Here is a 17,811-nt window from a genome sequence, read left to right as displayed (position 1 = left end):
AGTGAGAAAAATGTCAAGAAAAGAAGAAGAAAATGCAGAATCCATTCGGGTGGATGTTAGGACAAGCTGGAGACTCATGCAAATTAGAAAGGCAAAGGTAAAACAAAGGTTTTATTTGACATCTTTTAAATTAAGGATCTCAGATTAGTACAAAAACGATGCATTTACATGCAGTTGTACACACTTTATCAGGCATAAAGCAGGACATTTAATGTTCCGCACACACATCCATCTTGGAAAATGGAATGTCAATGCTGGTTCTGTGATTCTTAGTGATTATGTCCCATAAACAATGGATCATAACCTAATAAAAACAACAATTAATCTGTTAAGTTTTGACTGCCATCGCTGTAACCAACAAAAACAAGAAAACATTTTTAACTTGACCATAAAGTAGAGAAAATGCTTCATAAAATGAAGATTTAGCATTAATGACAGAATTATTTTTTCCAATAATGTCATCAATCAAAGTAGGTCACATGCAAAAAATAAAAACAAACTAATGTCTGAGTATGATAAACAATCCGTTACATATGTAGTTTACACGTGGCAGGACACAACACAAAATGTCAAAATAAAACAAAAAATACTCAAATATGTTTTGATATTTGGACATTTAGATAAGAACAAAGCTGAATGGTGATTCCTGATCAGAGTATTTATGTTTTGGTGGAACCTGGATTATTTCCACCGGTTGCTGCTGTAATCCTAAACTGCTTGTGCAAACCCTTTCAGCTGCAACCTGCAAAAACCCAGACTGAAAGAACAAATCCAGACGTTTACCACATTTTTTTTATATTTAATGGCAAAAATGTTTTCAAACATTCCTGACTTGACTTTTTGATGTTGGTGAACGTTTTTGGTGATGCTCAAGTCGAAACTGAAACAATGCTTACAATGATATAGATCAACACAACAACACCTGCCTTTAAATAAACATCCTAAATTAAATGAACAAACAATAAGAGAATAATCCGATACAAGCTTTAAAGAAAAAGTCTCAGGGGTTTACACACCGATGCCGATTCGCTCGAGTTGCAACATCCAATTTATCTCTTGGAGAAGCTTAGTGCCTTCGCTGTTTCCAGCCTCAAAATGAAATTAAATGCTGGTAAAATGGGGGAATGTTTTTTTTTTTGTTTTTTTTTTTTAAATCACTTCATAAACTATTAAAAGCGCAGAGATGGTGACTGTGCTGCACTCTTCACGTTTCTTCTTCTTTCAAATATCTGGTCAACTACTAGGGACTTTGAATTTGGCTCAATTTAAAGAAGGTTTTATAAGTCCTGTGCTACTAGGTATAAATTTCAGTATTGCTAAAACTGCGGAGACAGAGAAGACTTTCTGTGTGGGCGTTATCGGAGAAGGCGACGCACTCTCACTTCGCCTCCCACATGCTTGTGCTTTCCCTTTGCTCTGGTCTCATCCCAAAACAGCATTCCTAATTACTCCCTAAAGTTGTGCCTGTCGAAAAAAACAAAAAACAAAAAAAAAAATCCAAATGTAATGAATATAAGCAGCATATCATGCAGCAGCTCGTCAGCTTTACTCACCGTCTTCTCCGTCGGTCAACACCAGCGCCTGGAGGATGTCGGAAAGGGAGACGATTCCCTTCACCACTTCGTTCTCATCGACGACCACGAGTCTGTGAACCTGGAGGAGACAGAGGACCGCCACCCAAATGAGCTTCAGGTCTGCCGAGTGCAATAATTCAATGCTACCACAGGACAAGAGAATGAACAGAGAGAACGAAGAACCAACATGTGAAAATGTGAAATTAGCTGGAATAAGCATGCTGGGTACATTTCAGTCTTCTGCTGATTTACTGAAGCGATGACACACATTTAGAGGGACACAATTTGTGTGTTTTTATACACAAACTTCACAAAATTAAACCGAAGAAGCCAAAAAGATTTCCACCTCCTACTGCCCATATTTGGTCTTCTACATATGAATACAATGTCATGTTGCTTCCTTCTCCTATAAACTCAAGCAAGAATGAGAGTGAATGCAAATTTAGAACAAAATAAAAGCTAGTTAAACAAATGTGCTGCAGTTTTAGTTAGTAATTTCAAAACCATGAAAGACTGATTGGATCTCTAACATCAGATAAAGACAATGGAAAACGTGAATTATTTTGTTACTCATCAGTTTTACTCAGTAACTGTGAATCTTTATTAATTCCAGCTTGGAGTTAATAAAGAAACTCCAAGAAATCATGAGAAAATATTTCAATAAGTGTCAACCAAAACTACCAGGTCATATATTGTGACAGCTGATTTGCTCCATTTTCTGCAATACAATCTGAAGCTCCTAAAGCAGAAATAGAGAAAAACTTAATTTTTCTCCTCGCCTGGAAAAACAAGAAATTAGTGACTATTTATTTACTGTCGTGCTTTCTTTTTCTTGTTCAGGACGTGAAAAGCAGCTTTTCGCGTCCTCCACTCCTCACCTCGGCCTCCACCAGTCTGGTGATGATGGCTTCCAGGGTCTCATGTCTGTTGCAGGTCAGGACTCCCTCAAAGTACTGCGAGCGATGCTTCAACGCCTTGGTCACAGTCACGTCCAGGTTGTTGTACGTCTTCTCTGCAGCCAGATTCTGTTAGAGGGGAAAACTCTCAGTGTATGATGTTTCACAGAGAAGGGCATTTTCACAGAAATGTATCTAAGAGAAGCAAACAGCAGCGTGACTCTGAGGCTCACGCTCCGGCACTGGAAACACAAACACCACGCAGCAGCTTCCCACGGTTGTTTTGAACGTCCCTCGAGGCTCCGGCCCTGCTCTGCTGTTAAACTGGGGCAACTTCTGGGATGAAAAGTCAGCATAACTCTGAATGTGGTTTCTCAATCACTTCCATTGTGACCCAGAGAGGAAACCACCAAACAGCACTTGTTCACTCTGCATGCAGGGCTTTGCTTCACCTCTCAGTGACCCTCACTGAGCCTGGTCACGCTCTGTCCTCAGCTTCTAAAGTGCCGTCGCCGCCCCGATACTGAGACGAGACACGACGCTTACATGTTCTTCAGATGATTCTGCCTTTAAGATCTGAATGCAGGTCTTTCGTGTCATCTTCAGCAAATTGAAGGACTTATATAAATAATCAAATGTAATTAGACGAAGAATACATTATTCTTAAAATCACAGCTGTGAGAAGTTGGAAGACAACACAAAAACCCTTTTATGCTTCCTTCAACAGGTTAGGATAGGACTGTCATTATGTTTTTTTGCACATTTTTATTAGATAAGATTTTAGTCTGTGCAGTTCTATTTTCATAATGAGTTGTCCACCGGTCACTTTAAATCCATGCTGCTTTCCACGCCCCCCCAAGTCGACATTTACACTCGCACGCAAAAATGGCTGCAAACAGATGCGCAATTATGAAACTGTGCTTCTTTGCAAAGCATTAGTAGAGCCTCCTGAACAACCAACAAGAATCCAGAAAGTTCGTTCTGGATGCTAAGTCCACAACAAAACATTTTTCTTCTCCAGCAGCCATTGTACAGAGCATGCAGTGGTAAAATCAGCTGACCAAATGTGCTGGAGTTCCACTTGGGTTGCTAGGTAACGGCACAGAGCATTCAGAAGGTATTTGAAACAGCAGATACCAAAAACATTATCTTGTTGTCAGAAAACAGCTGGTTTGTTTTAAGCGCCACAACTGTTTTTAGAAGTAGTTGAAACCCAAACGGAAGTACAACAAAAAAGCAAAATGTTAATTTGTAAAGTTATGAAAACAATTTGCCTAGAAAAAATTTTATTAGCACAATATGAACATAAGTGACTGCACAGAACTTACTATGACATCAAATTTTGAGTATATGTCCACCACTCGACCTGCAAGTAAGACAGAATCGTTTTAGAAAACTGCGGATATCGAGAAGAAGCGAACAGGAAAAAGAAGCTTCAGTCAGCCCACTTACCTTTGTCATCCACAACAGGGAGCGCGGACACTCGCTGCTCCACAAAAATACCCAGCGCCGTGTACAGAGGGGTGTCTGCTCGGACCACTGCTATGTTCTTGAACGTCCCAATGTTCAGTTCCTCTAAAGTCTGATTCAAGAACGAGGCTCTTGGCATCTCTGATATCTGAGCACAGAAAACACAGATCTTTAGGGAATCACAGTTGTTTTTCAACATGACATTTTCCCTACTTCACTTTGAGTTGAACTTTATCACAGATCTAAAACAGAAAAGCAGAATTACGTTGTATTGCATTGAGAAACTGTTGATCACTGAGAAAGCCAATATTTTTCTGATCAAAGTTTGCTTGTCTCAGATTTTGTGAGCTATTAAAAATAAAATATGGAAATGTAAAAAAAAGAAACTATTTAAAGGGAAATATATGTTCTATGAGATGCTGACACATTTCATTTTAAAATAAAATTAAAGATCGGTAACAGATTACCAAACTCTAACTGGTCTTTAGTGTAGATATATTCATCCTGTATCTGTAATAAAACCAGCGGAAACTTACAAAAAGCTTCAGGAACTTAAGAATCCTCTTGTGTGTGAGGATGTACAGCGTGTTCCCTGTCAGCGGGTCGATTACAGGCAACCTGTGGATCTTGTGCCTCAGCAGAGACGACACCGCGTCATACAAACTGAGAACAGAAAAAACTAAGTCACCAAGTGATTCAAACATATTTTGTAAGAAATGTTTAAAAAAAAAGTGTTACAGTTTGTATGTTTGTTTCTTGCAAAGAAAGTGCAATAAATAAGTTAAATGAAAATAAAGGTTTTTTTGTCATAAAGATCACATTTAACCAATCTTTTGATCTCTATGATAACGTCAGATTCAGCACATTTAAATGTCCAGTGATGAACGATCACAATGTTGATCACAATTATGATTAAAAAAAAATTTAAAAAAAGGAATGAAAGTTCACAGTAAAATCAATGCAGTGCTGCTACCAACCTGGCATTGGGAGATATGCAAACCAAAGGCTTGAAGGAGTCTTGAAGGTACACCTCTAAAATTAATACAAAAATAAAATAAAATAATTAATTAAAATTAAGTAATAAATGTTGCAGTTTGAGTGATCATTAAAAGCTCTCACCTCTCCACGTTTCAATTTTGTGCTCTTCCAACTCGTATATCTGAACCTGAAATATAAAACAGTACAAGTTCAGTCACTGATGAAATAAATTAAAATGACATTAACAGTTTATGTTACAACATTTGTGCTTAAAACACACAAACCCATCTCACCAAGGGAGACTTGTAGTAGCGATGAAGAATGTTAATGAAGTCTGTGATAGTTAGCATACCTGTGGGTTGGATTAAAAAAAAAAACAGCAAATCATTAACTGTATTATAACATTTATTATTATTGTTTTTTTTTTTTTTTTTTGTTTTTTTAACATACGTTTCTCATTAAGGGTTACTTTCAGATTAAAAATTGTTCTTACCCACAAAGCACTGCTTCTTGCTGTCCCACAGAGGAGCTGCTCTCACCCCATTTGAAACAAGCGCAAAGAACGCCTTCTTCACCTGAAGGATATAGTTAAATATTTGATTCATTTCTGGAGCCAGGTAACATTTGCATTTATGTAAATGTACTTGCTTACCTGAAGCGACGTATCAAACACCACTAACTTGGAACTAGTGGGCACAAGGTCGTAGCAGCGGTGCGACTTCATAAACCTGGTGTAAACATTTTGCTCTCGTTCTGAAGAAATTAAAGTGATTGCAATGAAGACTTTTCTGTGAAGGTTTTCCAGATTGAGGTAGAAATATATTTAACAAATCCTCCTACCTTCAATGATTGGATCCTTTTTGCCTTCAAGATCATCAATGCTTACTGGGATCTGAAAGAAGAAGGTCAATAATCCAAGTATTAAACTATTTAAGGTCAGGTCATTCTTTTTTGCAGAAGGGTTAAGAGGCCATAAACTCTAAATGTTGTACCTGCAAGCAGATTTATTTGTCAGCGTTTTCAGATTACAAATACAAAATTAGTTTCCAATGGCTATTTAGAGCAGATTGAAAACGAAAGCAGCTTTCTATCATCTTCATACAGCTACAACCTCAAAAATAAACAAAGCTGTGTATGTTCAGGGTGTCTTATAACAAAAGTCAACCTTGAATTAGATAGTTATTTACACTGATGTCAGTGGGAGGTCATGTTCTAAAGCAACAAGCTGACCATCTGAGACACCTGCTGCACAACAGAGCATTAAGCCAAACTGACTGTAAAAATAAAACACGGTAAAAAAAACAAAAAAAAAACAACTAACTAGAGAGGTTGAAGCTAATTTCTGTAATACCTTTCCCAAAGACATTTACATTGGCTAAACATGCTCCAATTTGCATTGCGCGTTTCAAATGGGAAAGTCATTGTTAAAACTATGAACTACCACCAACTTCTGTTCATACAATGTGTGATCATTCAACCTGTTTCAACATAAACAGTTATTTCTGAGACAATCATTTGAAGATAAAAAGAAAGTCTCTTCTCTGAATAGTTGTAAAATGTGTCCTTTCTTTGTTCATATCAGCTCAAAACAGCTGGGAAAATTATCTCTAAACATAACCAACATAGTGTGTGATCATGATAAGTTGTATGGGATTTTTCTATGTCAAGAGTTTAAAGTGCATCTATATTTTTTCTCAGAGAAACTGGGTCACAATATTGGAACAGTCTGATTTAATGAAATATTTGGTTGGCTATCATATTTCTAGTGCCATTCCTCAACACTGCATGCAAATAAGTTTTATATTAATTTCTCTGGTATTCAGTTTTTGATGACCAGAGCTGACGAGGATTTTACAGAATAAGATGTGTAAGCTCACATTGATCAGCAGCAACATTGTGATTATGGTAAACAAACAGGTGAGGAAAACCTAAACAAATATCTGAGCAATATTTAATTATATCACAGTTGCATGTTTTACTTGTATTATTTGTGACAATATTGCAAAAAGCAAAAAAATAAAATAAAAAACTGCTAATTTATAACCGTTTTCCTACACAGACAAATGTTTAAAAACAGAATATGTCTCAAGCACAATTAGCATTTAGTAAGTAGGTTCAATACAATTTTCTTTATGTAGTACTTTAAACAACCAGTACAGCTAAAGTTAAAAACAAAACACATTAAAACACAGCTCTATAATGAATCAGTACAGCAATAAACCAGGATTCCCCCAGAAAACCGGCTAAGCCCGGTGCTCTGGGCGCTGGGGCAGCTATCCAGCCATCAGTCGTGTTTTTGAATTAAACATTTTTTAAAGTTGACAGGAAATCTGAAAATATCACTTGATAATTATGTGTTATTGGAAGACTGGAAGACTAATACCTAAACACTGACTATGAAGTCTCAAGAAAAGGCAATCATTAAAAAAAAAAAAGAACAAATAAATAAGCAATGCTTAGCCTGGTGGGGGCAGAAGTAAAGCCTGGTGGCCCGCCAGGCTTATAAAACACTGGGGGAATAAACTGGCATAGAAGTGACCTAAAACCAACAGGTTGACAGATATAAGACTTGATGAGCACAGTTGACATCAAATTGTTTGGAGTAACTTCAAGATGAATTTCAGTTTAAAAAGTAAACATTATCAACACCTCTAAAGTAAACTCTTACTGAGTAAAAGCTAGACAAGGAAATCATAGGAAGAGGAGGAAAATAACACTGGTGATTTGGTTTAGGAGCTCAAAACAGCAATGAGAGAAAGCCTTAATATATTATGATCTGTCTGTTTTATACAGATCAACACATTCCAATCTTTTATGATCAAATATAGTTGTATAACCCACCCATATGTGAGCACACCTAAAGCTTTCGACTGTGCTGTTTCTGAATGAGAAACCGACTTTAAATACTAAATTTGTGAAATAATCTACTGAGGAGAAACGTTAAATTTAACCCTCTGTGGTCCCCATTATTGATATTTGCTTATGGTGAGATCCCAAACTATTTGAAAACCTTTACTCAGCTCCGAAGCTGTAATTTGTTCAGCCTCCTTTTAGAAGCAACTCTGGCGCTAAAGAGAATCCCCAACCCAGCTGAACTATTGATCCTGTGTTAATGGCAAACGGACAGGCCGTCACAGAGACCCATGTTTAGCGTTTAGCCAGTGGTTCAGTCTATGCATCGGGAAGTTTACTGAGGTCATACTCAGAGCAGATCCGGGATGACACATAAACACTACCTGTCTCAGAATAAGACTTTGAGAGATGCAGGTTAGCTCTACTTCATAAAAACACAGGCAATCAGTAAACTAGCAAAACATCAAGCTTCAGGCTAGTCAGTTGGCACATTTCAAAGTTTAATCTTAAACGCTCTCGGTTGTAAAACCAAGTGTCGTTATTGAAGCTGTGTGCACACTGAATAGAGACTTTAGTTCACCACTGTGGCACTGGCGTTAGCTTGTTAGCTAGCTAGCTAGCTAGAGTCACAGTTGGCTGACTTTTAAAAGCGCCAGTCGAGGTGACATTTCATGACGGCCCAAGCTTTTAATGCACTTTATTTGCACCGTTTGAAATCAATAGCTAATTATCACATTTTTGTTAAACAGTGGCCTCTGTTATCAGCTTTTCTAACCAGCCTCTAAGACAAGAGATAACCCTAAAAACATATATAAAAAGCTTTCCAGAAAGTAGCTAACTTTAGCATACTACTCAAAGTTTCATACTGAAGAGGATAGGCTGCTTTATAAGGGTTTCAAGAGGAGAGATAATAGCAAAGTTGATAACTTACACACTCCATGTTCCACCCGGTCTACAACTGATGGGATCTCACGAAGGCACGCAAACCTCCTTCCGCTGTGACGCAAAAGGGAGCTGTTACCGTAATATCTGTGGTACTGGCACAACCAGGCGGAAACACCGTGATAAATGTGTTAAACGTATTTCAGGACAGGATACAATAAAAACATTAAGATGCTCTTTTATATAAAGTTTTAATGGTAAATAATTGCTTTGTAAATGTAATTGTGCGCATTAGTGAGAGGTAAATGAAACAGAACATAATATGATAGTTTATTTGTTCATCAAGAATATTTAATGGTTGGAAGAGTAAAGAGAAAACAAATTCATGTCTGTTTTTTGTTTTGGACTGTTTTCTGTCCCTTTTTATATTCCTGATTATGTAAGTAAAATATGTTTTTTATGTATATTGCAATGATTTATGGGAGGTAGTTTAATTTAATTTGTTGTGGACAGACATGCATACATTTAAGTCTCTTCTGCCTGTACATTTTCAGTCAAGCTGTTCAAATTGTTGTAGTATTTTGAAGTATTGGTAAAATTAGTTGACTGAATAATAAAAAAAAATCCATCAGCTGGTAATATTTTCTGTTTTTGTATGATTAACACCGTACGTTAGGCTAATTGGGAATTTTTTTAAATAAATTTGATAAACCCTGTATGACAAATAGCAGAATAATGAGTATATATAATAGATTATCACTTGCAGTAGTCCTCAGTGTATGGATATTTCCCAAAATTAATACATCACTTATGACATTAGGTTTCAAGAACAAAATAGGTCTAAACCCCAGATATCTATGAACATCTTCGACCCATTGTCCAACAATAAACATTTTACCAGTAAATTTGGGATATTTCTACATACATAACACATTATGTTCACTAGACAAACTACTAGCAGCTGTTTGCAGTAGAAAGTCCAGTACTTCAGTCAGGTACCTAATGGTCATTAAAGGCCTTTTGCTAAGACTAATGCAAATAAATCCACATCCTTAACATGTTTTTTAAGAATACACAACTAATAATGCAGCCTCATGTATATCATAAAAAAAAATAAATGTTGGCATCTTAAAGAAGAAAAATCAGGGACATTAAAACAAGTGACAGATTTGTTTATTTACAAAACAGTTTACAGCAAGATTTCTAAATTACCGTTGACCCACAGGGGAATACTGGTGTTCAGGTGCACAACACCTGCACCTATGGTGTCAAGTCAATAAAGGAACAAAACAAAACAAAACTTAAGAGCACCTTGAGTCAAGAAAAGGAAGCAGATGAAGGAGTTTGAACATCTGTAAGGCACAAGACACAGCATCACCAGCCTCTGCTCAACTATCATCAGTTATCCACCATTTAACTATTAGGGCAAAGCATTTTATAAAGTTAGAAGTATCCACTACAGCTACAACACAAGGCTTTAGGGGAGAAGAAAAAAAACAGAATTACTGTACATTAGATTTCTGTAAGGCTACAGCTTTTGTAAAAACAAACCAAAAAGAAAAGATTTCAAGTGTTTGACAGTGACCATTTGTCAGAAAGGCTACAGGCACTACGGTTGGGTTTTATCAAACATGTTAAAGTCACCAACTTAAAATTCACTAAACTAACTCCGTGGCCGCCCTCATAGTATTTTGTAATACTAAAATGCAAATCAAAAACTGAAATCTATAAATCCTTTTAGCTTCGATAAACAATCTAAGAGTGTACTCTGTGTAGAAAAATGGAGAGCAATAGCTTGAGTCGCTCCAGATATTTTCCAAAGTACCAAATCACATTCTAAGATTCTAGTTATGCTATATATAACGGGCTTAACTTGTAATTAGCAAATATTTATGTTGTCCATAACAACCTTATCACAATGAATGGGGAGAAATTATACTAGATATAAGCGATGTGTAACGGCGTAGTTAAATATACAATAACAGAACGGTGTCATGGCGACACGTCACCACAGCTCATGAGTAAGAGGTACCTGAGGATGAGCAGATAAAAATTACAGTGAGAACTGAGAAACCCCAGTGAGATTTCTTTTCTTACAGAGCACTGATAGGATAGTGACCACATTTAAAGCAATGTGAACTGTGATTGCAATTCTGTCAAAAAGACCTGCTGAAATTATGGACCAGTCCTTGGAAATAATAACAATAAAAAAAAAGAAGCACAATTATTCCCAGAATGCATTTGAATGTTAAAGTATCCAGTGAAGACGCTTCTTTGAGGGGTTAATCCTGCTCTAGACATTTCTTTCTTTCTTTCCATGGTTACAATTACTGGGATCTAGTATCATTTGTCGGGCAGCTGCTTTGCTACGTAAATCAATCTTGAATTCTGAGCGGAGAACAAGCGTGCCTCTGCTGCATCGATGAGGCCACCGTTAGCAAGCTGGTGAAGTTGTGCCTCATGTCTTCAGTAAATCAGCTCACTGGTGTCCTGCATAAGCCTTTACATCACTGCACACTTCTTCTCCTCTGGAGGTGCATTCCCGTCAGCTTTCTCCATCTCCAAAATGATTCGCTTGAAAACCTCCACAGCAGTCTGCGTTTCAAGCAAGAGTCTTTGTCAGGCATGAACAATGGATTAGCATGAGGGGTTAAACTTTAAGGGCTTGTTACCTCGTTTTCTTTGGCGGAAGACTCCATGAATGCAGCTCCCCAGGAATCAGCTAGTTTTTTGCCCTCCTCTGGTTTGATAACTCTTGAAACAAATCGACAAAATGCATAGTGAAGTGAGCACATCTCATTGCTTGCTTGTTTTAAAAAGTGTTCTTGAAACCTTCACATGGTCAAATTAAATAACTTAAGATATAAATCGTTATGGTTAATAAATATCTATTGTGACCCGAGTTCCAGTCCAGTCAAAGCACAACGCAATAATTTGAATTTGGCTAATTAAGCTAATGTCAGTTTTAAACATGTATAATTTCTATTAAAAACATGGAATGCAATTAAACCTGGATGATTCTTACACTGGTTTTATCTCTTCACTTCAAATATTTTTTGTTTCTTTTTTTTTAAATCAGTGTAGCTGCACAAATCAAAACAAGTTGTGAGTTCTAGACTGCAACACAAGATACATTTAGTAAAGAATTTTAAGCACATTTTCTAAAGTTCAAAAGCACTTTCAAAACTTGAAAAACACCAACGCATTTAAGTTTCAGATGTCATCAGATCTCCGTCTAAGGACTACCTGGCAGTTACTTAATTCAATAAAGTAAATACTGCCTTGATAAAATTAGCATCTTTCAAACATTATTATTATTATTGCTACCACAAGATGGCAATAATGCACTTCTGTTACCTAAACCAAACAATAATACCAACACTCACCTTTCCATGTGAAGATCTTTTTTGTTTCCTACTAGAACAGTTGGGACCCTGAAAAGAAAAATAGCTCAAAATGTACAAATATACACTTTAAAATGTCTCAGTTAAGTTATAAAGAATTTCAGGGACTGATTGGACTTACTGAATCTTGCCAACCATGTCTAGCAGCTTGTCGTGTAGAACCTGCACAACTTCAAAACTGGACAGGGGACAGGCAGTGTTATTTTAAACATTGATCTGGAAGAGTAGTATTAACAAAACTTCAACATTTGGATGCAGAACTAACCAAATGGGAATCTTATGACAAAAATTACTTCTTGGTATAATTCTAGTCAACACGAGTTTTTGCTGCTTGAAATGCTTTAAAATGAAATGCTCTAACTGTGAGCATCGTAGTTGTTTTGCAGCATTTGAAGCAGCAGTGACACTAAGCTGACAGTTTCCTTGAGTCTGAACCGAAGTGACAGAGTTTTAAAAATAAATAGTAATACTAAGCGCTGACCTCGTTTAATTTGTACATCTATTTGGTGCTTTTGTCTTTGATACTCTTCTGTATTTTCTATTCAGAAACCCAATTTCCAGGATTTCCGATTACAACTTAAAGCAAACATATGCAGATTGTCACTTGTTATTTTATTTAAAACAATGTATCATTGATTTTTTTTGGGACCCGACCAAATCTTGTTCGATTTAGATGGAGATAAATATATTTATTTTGTTATATTCAACCCAATAGTTTCTTGAATGCTTTCAAGAACCTAAACACCAAAATCAAATGATTTACCAGGAAAGGATTCAGATTAAATCAAACATTTTTAAATCAGTAAAAAATGGTGATCATTTTGGCTGAACATAAGAACTGTTAAAACTCAATTAAATTTTATTCTAGCCATTAAAAAGTTGAAGAAGCAATGTGTTGAATATTTAATAGTAACATTGTAAAAAATGTGAAAATAAAAGTTGAGGATTTTTTGTCTTTTTCTTTTAGACATTTCTACATAAATAAAGGGACACTTGTAGCTTACTAAATAAATAGTTGTGCTATCTAGTACCATTTAAAAGTTACATTCTTTCAAATGAAATTGTTTGTTTAGACACTGATCTCTTAAAAAATTTGGCTGATATAACTTTTATGGTTCGACTTAAATAAAAAAAATTTTAAAAGTGTTGTTTCCCTTTGATAGGTCGCTTATAAATAGCTAAACAACAAAAATCTGGGATGAACTAAAACTTTACTCGTTATTGATGTGATTCAATAGTAAACACTGGATAAAACCCAAATAATTCCCATCTTGAAAAAGATATAAGACTTCTTAATGCAAAGTTTATTAATGAAATAAAGGCAACTACAAAAGCATCCACTGACCTTTTCATGGAAGTCACTGAATAGACCAGAACATAACCATGGATGTCCATTGAGTGGGACTGTGGAAAAATCGAGTACTCATCCTACAGAGAGAGGAATTTCCATTACATTTTAGAAATAAAAGTCATGAAGATTTCAAAAACAACAGTAAAAACAAAAGACAAATATGCCTATTAATCAGAAATATTCAGTTTAAATCACTCAGATCAGTTATGACAACAACAAAGTAACTTACCTGTCCGGCTGTGTCGACTAGCTGCAGATTGAAGTCCTGACCTTTCACGTTGACCATTTTGTTAAACGCTAAAGGAAAAAAAAAAAAAAAAAAAAAAGAGCAGTTTTTACAATTTTCACATTAAACCATGAAGAACTCTTAAAACTGAGCAAATATAAAATCACTCACTGTTTTCAATGGTGGGGTCATAGGAGTCGACAAACTGTCCTTCAACAAACTGTATCGTAAGAGACGACTTCCCTGCATGAAGAGCACAGCAGACCGGCGTCATGTGACTTTTAAACAACAAATGTAATTGACGTTCATTCGTGATTGATGCTGCTCAGCATCTAAATGCAAACTATAAAAAATAACCTAATGACAGGAAAGAAAGAATAGGCAACTAGCTGCCAATGTGTCGTTTGTTTTCCAATCAAAGTAGGCTGGACCTTTGGCAAAGCGAGTTTTAAAACTAAGTTTTCGATTGAAACTTGTGTCCTCACAAGCATCCAAGTGTTTTAAAAATAACATTTCAATATCTGGGTAAACAGTTAAGTTAGTGTCCTTTCAGCTTGTTGCAAAAAGTACGGGATTAATTAGAATTTAAGAGAACAACGGTAGCCAGGATGTCTTTACAGAAAATAGCACAAAAATGTTGCAAACGATTTAGAAGTTGAACACCGAGGTATATTTTGTAGATGTCTATTTTTCAGCTGTAGATTTTATGGTTTTCTCTACAGCAACGTGGATTACAATCAGGAATGCTGTAAGTGAAAAATGTCTCAAGAGTCAGAAGAGCCGGTTTTGTCTCTGCGTCAATGTGACACTTTACCGGCATGTCAGACACAAGTCCAGCTTCAAAAAGAAAAGAGCTGAAATTAAGATTGAGTAATTCAGACAGAGGGTGACGGGAACGGACGCTGCAATTTCCAAATAAAAGGAAAGGGAATGGGCTTCTTGACCCAATATAAAAACTGAATTGCTGAAACTCTTGGATAGATGTGGACAAATATTCAGCCTAATTTGTCTTTTCTTGGAAGAGCATAATCTCAAAGAGAAACACTGGGATTTGAAATATGTATGGGGAGGAAAGATAAGCTCAGATCATAAACCATCTCCGTTTTTCATGCATCCACTTGTTTCAAATCTTCCAATTCGTACAGAGGATTCGGGGCATTTATACAGTTTTGTTGCCATTACCCGATTTATAAAGATCAACATGTATCTCCCTTACTTGAAGGACATATCCTCTTGTCTTGTGGCTAAATTGAATAAATCTCTCTGTCCTGTCCATCCATGAGATCAAGTCACAATAAGAATAGGAGATAAGCCCAGACATCCTCTCTTGCTCATTCTGGGATCCTAAATTGTTCTCAGGCAATTTGAAGTATCTATATTTCTGCCAGTATTTTTTTGGTCTCTTTACTTCATATTTATTTTCCAGAGAAACAGGATATTCTAAGTCTCTTGTCACTCAGCTCAACTTTAAATCTGAAGAATATATTTAAAAAAACGATTCTGTTATATTTATTTCATAGGTAAGGTGTCAATTATTGCAACATCAGTTATTTACAATTTACTCAAACTATTATTTCTTAAATATGATCAAATAAAGGTTTAATTTTTCAAATTTTCCTCATGAGATGCTGCTGCAATAAAACAAGCATTTATTTTAAGCTCTTCCCACATGCATAAAACACTACCAATAAAAGTGGAGGTTGTTCTAAATATTGATTTAAGATTGGTAAAAGGTACAATGTCAGTTTAAATCCCATCTAATATCCACATTCATCAAGATTTATGATGTTGTGCACATCTAGAGTTTTGTATTCACATCCTCATTAGTGATACATAATAAAAATGATGGTCTATAAAACAGACATGACCAAAATGCTGTACCGACTCCCAAAAGTGAGCTCAGGGTTCGTTCAGTCAAAAAATCACTGTGTGGCATCTTGAGAGAATTTAATTATGTTAAACTACGCTGACATTATGGCCACAAGTACACGTATGCCACACTTGATAGAAAATATAAAAACTGTCACTAACAAAAAAGCAAAAGGTGCCATCGGAATCCACTGGCTGAATGAATACTTTCAGGGTGAACTGGGTGACAATGTGAAATGCAGCGTTGAGAATTTTGATTTTATTTATACCATACAAGTCCCAAATTCCACAAAGAATTGGAAGAAATATTCTAATTTCAAGATTTATCAATGATATTTTAAAAGAAATAGAGAACGTTTTTTTAAGTTATAGTTTTAATTGAGAAAAATCAAGACAACAATACAAGCACTTTAACAAATTAACTAAACCACTAAATGTCATTTGTTTATCTTTCTCGGCAACATCTGAAAATAAAAAATGGTGTAAATTAGGCCTTTAATGTTTTACAAATTTTTATTTTAACCCTGAATTATATCTTTTAAAAACACTAAAACTATCTTAACCATCACTAATTTAAAAAAAAAACTCTTTTAGTCTAATTGTTTATTTTGACACGCAAACAGAAAGCCAGTTTAAAGAATGCCAGGCTATATGAATACTGCTGGCGTGATGACAATCCTTATTTGATAAATAAAACACACGTGTACAAGAACTGGTTCAAAATTCACGACTTTTGAAAACTTATAATGCTGGTGATAGGCACAATGGTTTGTTGTACCGTTTTAAGCTCGAATAGGCTGTTAAAATATAGTGCCTTGCTTAATAACCTTGTGCCTATTTAAACAGTAAACAAACATTTTCCGAGTTAAGCCTGAAACAGTGATGCAACTAAAGGACAAACATCGAGATATTATTAAACAGAAACAGTTGAGATAAGATATGAATAGTGTTTGAAGGGTAGATACGTGAATAAAATGAACGATCTACATAAATGTTATGGCTGAAATTCTTAACGAAAAGCTTCTTGGTAGCCGAACAACACCTGCTGAGCTAACATTTAGTGTCACACAAGGTAGCATATGGCAGAAAATATAGAGCTAATAGCTTTTAACTTTGATATTGAGAATATGAATACAGAAAGCATATATGAGCTTGTGGGGGTATAGAACAAGATTTTAGTCCAGATAGGTAGATACACTCAAAAAGAAAACAAAGCCCGGATATTAGCATGTTAGCCTGCTAGCTCACCGACATCAGCTGTACTCACCTACGGACCGGTAACCTATGACCGCGATCTTTCTGTATTTTGGTTGAGGCATCGTGGTGGAAAAAAATTTGCTGCACGGGTTCTGAAAAAGGTAATACGCCAACAAGTTTCACGATCTGAACAAACTTTTATCGCCACATTCGTCCCGCGTCACGTGACAACAACAAACTTTTCGGAGCTGTGCCCAGCTCTAGCTCTCCGAACTGGGCCTCAAGCTGGGTTTTCACACTTTTACCGAACCAAAAACAACCTGCGCTTAACTCAAAAAGCTTCCAATTTCTGTATCCGACTCGGGCGTGAACATACACACGAGGTTTGTAGCGGGAAAAGAGGTCGTTCGGAACGAAATTGTAAACACAAAAAGGCGAGTTCAACGCGGTCGGGAGCTGCAACTCAAACTGACGGAAATTGCCATTGTGTAAGCACACCGTCGTAAAACCAGTCGATGCGTCAGAGAAATGACATGAACGGGCTTTCAGGCTTATTTGTACAGTAGAGGTCACTCTTTGGACGTCCCAGCAAGTTCCTGACAACTATCCTTTTTCAGACTGTTCCAGACAGACGCTAAACAACATCAAAGAACTCCTTTTTTTTTTAAATCACAAATATTGAACTCAACTAAACTCATACTATAGAACACAAATATGAACACGTGTTTACTCAGTTGGCCTCCATGATAATGGAGTGTTTGGAAAGATGAATTAGAAGACTACACACTAAATCTGAAAAAACAAAATGTCCTTTTTTCTTTCTTTTTTTTTTCTTTTCTAGTAATAGTATAGTGAGAATGGCTGCCTTATAGTGTGAAGGGCAGATTTTATTTGAACTGAAAATCTCTTTCTGTGCCAGATATTGCTATTTGCTAAAAGCACAGATAAATGTGTTTAGTTTCACCAGAATGTTTCTTCTAACATGAAATACTATTGACTGATTGATCGACTGATTATTGGAAGCGTGAACAATACCAGTGGAAACATGCGACAAGTGTTTAATTGCTACAATAAGAAGTGAATACATACAGTTACATAAAAATTTAAGTGA

The 17,811-nt window shown here is 36.1% G+C and overlaps 2 protein-coding genes across 2 annotated transcripts; both read right to left on the bottom strand.

Annotated features, from left to right (window-relative positions):
• Window positions 1–98: 98 nt before the first annotated feature.
• prkag1 (protein kinase, AMP-activated, gamma 1 non-catalytic subunit) lies at window positions 99–8,798 on the bottom strand. The gene is made up of 13 exons (XM_008409918.2): window positions 8,703–8,798; window positions 5,759–5,810; window positions 5,571–5,671; window positions 5,412–5,493; window positions 5,212–5,270; window positions 5,060–5,105; window positions 4,918–4,972; window positions 4,477–4,603; window positions 3,923–4,088; window positions 3,799–3,836; window positions 2,453–2,599; window positions 1,554–1,653; window positions 99–1,464 (listed from the first exon to the last, which is right to left on the bottom strand). The coding sequence occupies exons 1-13, from the start codon at window positions 8,709–8,711 to the stop codon at window positions 1,442–1,444; spliced, it is 1,005 nt and encodes a 334-aa protein (XP_008408140.1). The 5' UTR covers window positions 8,712–8,798; the 3' UTR covers window positions 99–1,441.
• A 1,010-nt stretch (window positions 8,799–9,808) lies between these two features.
• rhebl1 (Ras homolog, mTORC1 binding like 1) lies at window positions 9,809–17,218 on the bottom strand. Its single transcript, XM_008409909.2, has 8 exons — window positions 16,771–17,218; window positions 13,806–13,877; window positions 13,638–13,705; window positions 13,403–13,485; window positions 12,179–12,235; window positions 12,040–12,087; window positions 11,326–11,407; window positions 9,809–11,248 (listed from the first exon to the last, which is right to left on the bottom strand). Exons 1-8 carry the CDS (start codon window positions 16,820–16,822, stop codon window positions 11,156–11,158), a joined length of 555 nt encoding a protein of 184 aa, XP_008408131.1. The 5' UTR covers window positions 16,823–17,218; the 3' UTR covers window positions 9,809–11,155.
• Between the last annotated feature and the right edge of the window lie 593 nt (window positions 17,219–17,811).

The sequence above is a fragment of the Poecilia reticulata genome, linkage group LG5 (assembly GCF_000633615.1).
Source record: "Poecilia reticulata strain Guanapo linkage group LG5, Guppy_female_1.0+MT, whole genome shotgun sequence".
Lineage (NCBI taxonomy): Eukaryota > Metazoa > Chordata > Actinopteri > Cyprinodontiformes > Poeciliidae > Poecilia > Poecilia reticulata.
Note: the sequence above shows the minus strand (reverse complement) of the source record. Positions and strands in the feature narration are given on the sequence as shown.